At 42.9% G+C, this 5,501-nt stretch overlaps 1 protein-coding gene across 1 annotated transcript in view; it reads left to right on the top strand.

Annotated features, from left to right (window-relative positions):
• The first annotated feature begins 3,246 nt into the window (after positions 1–3,246).
• SCN3B (sodium voltage-gated channel beta subunit 3) overlaps positions 3,247–5,501 on the top strand; it is a 22,532-nt gene continuing 20,277 nt past the window's right edge. Inside the window, exon 1 of the mRNA XM_006925260.1 lies at positions 3,247–3,320. Coding sequence (XP_006925322.1) covers positions 3,266–3,320 — 55 coding nt within the window. The 5' untranslated portion in view covers positions 3,247–3,265. The remainder of the gene's footprint in view (positions 3,321–5,501) is intronic.

Below are 5,501 nucleotides of genomic sequence, written 5' to 3'. Positions count from 1 at the left end.
AACCTCATGTAAAATCCTCAAAGTGACTATTTACAATTGGGTTGGTAAATATTTAGAAAAGAACATGATTATTAGGAATCTACACAAATAGATGTGAGAAGAAATTATATAAAACTAAGCCATTCTTGCTGTGGTAGTGGTAATGGAGGTTGTGGTGGTGGTAGTGTTTGGTGATTGTGGTGGTGATGATGGTGCTGGTGTTGGTGGTGGTAGTGTTGGTAGTGCTGGTGGTTGATAAAATTATCAGACTAAAAATATTTTAGTCAGCTCTATGTATTTGGGTAAGCTTTCAATAAAATCATAGAATTTCAGAGATAATTAGAATTTCATCAGTAATTGATTTCAAATTTCTAACTTATAGGTGTTTTTTTTTTCTTCTTCAACATTCCACTAATTGGATCACAACTGCTTGAACATAACAAAAGGTAATTCATTTCACTTTGGAATGGTTTGAAATACATTGCTGAAAAATCTATTCCCATGTAAATGCAAACAATTGATTTTACTTCTTTTCTCATTATAAGTCTAACGTGGCTCACATATACATTTTGAAATTTTCAGATTGTGTTATGCTATAAACATAGAAAATATGTTTGAGTATTTATTTGTGTTTGGACAACCATACCAAAGAAGTCAAATTAGAAGCTCATTGTCAAGCTAGAATGTGCTTTAAAATGTGCTCTAAAATCATGCTTAAAAATTCTTCCTTTTTTTTCCACCTATTTTTTAAATTTATTTGGATCCCTACGGATGAAACAAAGCTAAAAAAGAGAGATATGTTATATTAGTTAATTTGTATCCAATAAAAGTATTAAGATAATATAATAATTGGTTGAAACTAATAAATTATTACAGCCATAAATGCTGATTTCAAAATAGTTTTTCCAAAATCCCCTGTATAAATACAAAATAACTCTGCAACAGATTGAGTGAAAAATACTTAGGAATTTTAATTGACCATAAACTCATTATGAGTGAGATACAGCTGTAAATGTATTCGAACAGACATACCCTCCAAAGCAAGTGTGGCCATAATTCCCTTGGATTTATGCTGGTCACCCCACACAGGGAAGAATCAGTTCTTGTTTTCGATGTCACTTTAAGAATCATGCTGACAAACTAAAAATCCATCTGAGATAGTGGTCAGGGTAGTTAAGCCTTGGAAACTACTAGGAACTATACCAAGAGAAACTTATGAAGCTTAGTCCCAAACAAAATGTCTGGGGTGGGGTGTGGGTATAACTCTTTTAAAGATAACAGATTGAGGACCACTTAATGGAGTTTGGGAATGAAGAAGGAATGCACAAAATTTAACCGAATATAGAGAAGAACTTCCTAAACAATAGAAGAGACTAACTTATGAAGTAGTAAGTCTCATCACTGAAAAAAAAGTCAAGCCTGTTCATCAGAAATGTTCTTGGGGGATTCTTGAATTGGAAAGAAGATTGAATTACATCAGCTTTGAGTTCCCATCCAAGTCTAACACACTGATCTTCAAAACAACATATAGTTCATGGCCTGGTGGCTCCCTGCCCAAGAAGATTCTATCTTGGAGACATTCTATTGGTCTGTGATATGTTAGTGAGAATTTCCTGTGTGTGGTTCACTTACAGTCAGCTGTTACTCTGCCATTCATCTTTGGCATGTCAGTGTTAAGCTTCCCCTTTTGGAAAGGGAGCAGGAGGGAATGAGAAGAGGAGGTTCTTGTATTAATCTTTCACTTCAGTTCCAGGCATTCCTAATCTGTTATGTCAATTTGAGTTTATAACTGAATTTAAAGGTTCAGGTTTCCTTTCCAGAGATGGGGCGGGGCAATGGAACAGTTGCTAGGACAAGGGAGTGGTTAATAGTTGGAAGAAACCAAACCACAACCTACAAGCCTTTAAGCTAAACTAAAAAAAAAAAAAAAGTAAAGGTAATTCGAGCAAGAGGGAATTGCCGCATCCGCAACACCGCTGTTGGGCTGACATTTGGATCGCTTCCCTAGGTGAGGTGAACATGGGAACAGGTGCGCCTCACCCCTTCTTTTCCTAAGCAGGGATTATCTTGCTGCATTCCGTGTGCCCGGAACCAATTACTCAAGGCTAGACAAAAGATAGACTGGGACAATAGGAGGCAATGGGGTGGGGTTGGGGGAGAGAAGCCCGGAACCATGTACTGGGTACATTGAAGATGACATCATTGCCTGAAAGGGATTTGGCCCTCCCCTTCCCTGAGCTGCAGGCTAACATTTCTGTGCAGGAGCAGAAGTGGGGCTGCCTGGAGAGTGTGAATTAGTGGCAGAGGTTGCCGGTGCTGGGGAGAGGCATGAAGATGTGAAAGGGAGACCTGGAGACAGCGAGCTAGCTGAGAAATCGCCAGGGCTGGAGGTGTTTGCGCCACTCCGAGCCTCGCCCCTCCCACCCCCCGTTTGGCGCTGTGTTCTGCCCTGGGAGGGGCACGCCTTCTTGGGGGTGGAGAGTGTGTGCACGAGGGGTGGGTCCGTAGTGGTGGTAGTGGGTGGAAAGCCGCCTGCGCATGTCAAAGCTGATTGAGCGCACACGGTCAGGGAGAAGGGCAACTGGCTGGCCAGTCGCCACCCAGGGTCAGGCCCCCGACACGATCGCGGGCGAGCTCAGGGAAAGGGGCCACCATCACTTAAGCCGCCGAGGGCAGTTGTGGACGGCACAGACGGAAAGAATTTTTTGTAGCTGAGACGGCCCTGGTGGCTTCAGGTGTGGGGCACGCCCAGCTAGAGAAGCCAGCCAGGGCAGATGAAGCCGAAGCTCCCGGGTCTTGGTATATCCTGGTCGGAGCGTAGTTATTCCTAAGGGAGGTGAGAGGTAGATCAACATGGACCCCTTCGACAGCCCAGCCGCCTAGAGCCGGCTGTGCCGCTCCCTTCCGAGCTGAGCTTTCACTGGGGTGCAAACCAGAGAAGCAGCGGAGCTACTGGAATTTAAAGTTCCGGGGTGGGCGGGGAAGGTACTGTCCGTGGTGCTGAGCCAAATGCCAGCAACGCCCTCTCCGGAGAGCGTGAGGAGCTGCGGATCCGCTCCCTGGAATTGAGGCGGTCTGCTCCGGCGGCTTCCAGCGGAAACCCCAGCCCAGCTCAAAAATCCCGCAGAGTCTCCCCAGTCACGGGCGCTTGGCCCTTCTTTCAGTCAGAAAGTCGCCCCCTTGGGGCAGTTCGTCCCAAAAGGTTTCCTCGAAAGTATCTAAGAGGGAGCAGTTCTTGACAGAGGGAATCTCTCGGTTTAGCCCAGGAAGACACCCGCAGAAGAAAATGCCTGCCTTCAACAGATTGTTACCCCTGGCTTCCCTCGTGCTCATCTTCTGGGGTAAGTACCAGCATCCTGCTATACGAGATGCAGATAACAGTAATAATAACACTTATTGATGTCGTTGATGACAAAAAAGAGCCCTGGTTGGCTTTTCTCTATGTCTGCCAGACATGGAGATCCATATGGGTTCCATGAGAGCTAGGTTTTTGAGATTGGAAAAATGTCTCCCCAGTGCCCTGTTGCTTTATCCCCGAACCGCCCATGGCGGTTCTTCCAGCCCTCCTCTCATTTCCTGATAATGGCAACGTATTTTTTTTCCCTTTGCTAAAAGGGAATGCAGTCATTTAAAAAATCTCGGTTGCAGTTATGTTTCAGTGTGGATTGAATTAGAAACCCTACTTGGTCTTCAGTTTCTATATATTAAAAAAAAGCTGGATGCATGCATTTCAAGAGTGAGAATACTGTAGTTGTTGATCCATCTGTTTAATTTTAATCAGGAATGGGAAAAAAACAGTCATTTGCTGCTATGTGTTAGCTAAATCGTCACCTGAGAATTGCATCTTTTTTTTTTTTTTATGAACATGTGGTGCTGACATACTTTGGTGTTTGGGGAGCTGGGTTTTTGCCTTCGAAGATAAATAGACTCTTGTTTGTCTGCTATGAGGGACTGAGGGACCTTCTCACTCCAAATTAGAGAGTTCTGTACTTGCCAACAATAGGCTAAGGTGGAGTGGTCAGAAATGGACTTGGAGTGGGGTGCCTGCATGCATATAGAGGAAGTTAATGAGGCTACATAATAATACCTGAATATGTTATTGAGAGAATGTTTTACTGTGTGTTGTTGTATGTCTCAGTGTCTAAAATGTGTGCACTAGTGTGTATCTGAGAATCTTAGTAGGGGTATCTGAATGGGTTGGTGAGGATGTAGTGGGGTATACGTATGTGTCTGTGTGTGCATGGGTAGTTGTGTAGTTGTGCAGTATCTCTGCCTTGATGTCTCTGATTAGATCATCAGGGGGAAAAATAGGTGCTTTTCAGTTGATATACTGTTTTTACATGATTTTAGTTACCTTCCTCCATGCTAAAAATCAATAACCAGGATAATTAGAAGTGATTGTGCCCACCTGGCTTATTGAAACTAGGCATGTGGGATTATGCTCCCATGGTTGGCATGAAACTCATTATGCCTACGCAGTGACAGATATGCTGATAGGAATTGCCTCTTTGCCTTAGTATCACTTTATTAAGCCTCCAGGACTAATTCTGACTGCCAGCATTATCTGAATGTTGCATGTGACCAGAGAAGCAGAGCCAAGCTTCTTACTGAACAAAATGCCTGATGAGATAGTCTAGGAAGAATGAGGAGGGAGAGTAATGCCAGCTCCAAGGGCAAGCTCACTGTCATCTATCCCCAGTAGGGTAGATTAAACCTGGAGCTGAAGCAGACATAATAGGTTGCCAATGATCTCATCTGCCTTGAAGATTTAAGGCTAGTATTTTCTCAGGGGAGGCTAAGACTAGGGACATGAGGCCTAGGAGAGGATAGTCTGGCTGAATAAGAACGAATGTGGGTAAAGCAATGGGAGATGAAGTTGTAGAGAAGATTCTGTAAAGTCTTTCTTCCCAAACCCTAATCTAAAATTTTAGAGTCCCTGGCTGAATTCCAGTGGATGGGAAAAGCATACTATAGACCAAGGACCTTTTTGACTAGGACTTACGAAGCTTGGATTTGAGACTTAGCTCTGCCACTAGCTTGCTATGTAACAACCTTAGAGTATCTGGTTCCTCATATGTAGTTTGGAAGTTCAGGCAGATGATATCTAGCATCTCTTTCATCTCCACAACTGAATGGTAGGGAAATATTTACAGAATATTGCTAAAATCGGCAGAGTGCCTATTCCCCTCCCACCCTCACTCCCTCTCAAAAAGCCTTTGGAAATAGCATGCACATTTCACCCATCCTTGATTATTTTCAGCATATTTGTAACTTGAACATTGGTTCACAACACTGGAAAGATGCGGAAGGGAAAAGGGGATGGTTCAGGAAACCTGGTCATTAAATGTAAGAGAAAAGGCCTCACTTCACAAATGCAATTTCATTATATTTACATGTAATTTCAGTATTGGAAATCACTTAGCTTAGATAGATTCTTCCTTCCCAAGTTGATTTTATACATGATGCAAATATTAATACAAAGAATCTTTTCCATTCTTTTATTTTTTTATATATTGAAAAAG

This window comes from Pteropus alecto, unplaced genomic scaffold, assembly GCF_000325575.1.
Source record: "Pteropus alecto unplaced genomic scaffold, ASM32557v1 scaffold479, whole genome shotgun sequence".
Classification (NCBI taxonomy): domain Eukaryota; kingdom Metazoa; phylum Chordata; class Mammalia; order Chiroptera; family Pteropodidae; genus Pteropus; species Pteropus alecto.
Note: the sequence above shows the minus strand (reverse complement) of the source record. Positions and strands in the feature narration are given on the sequence as shown.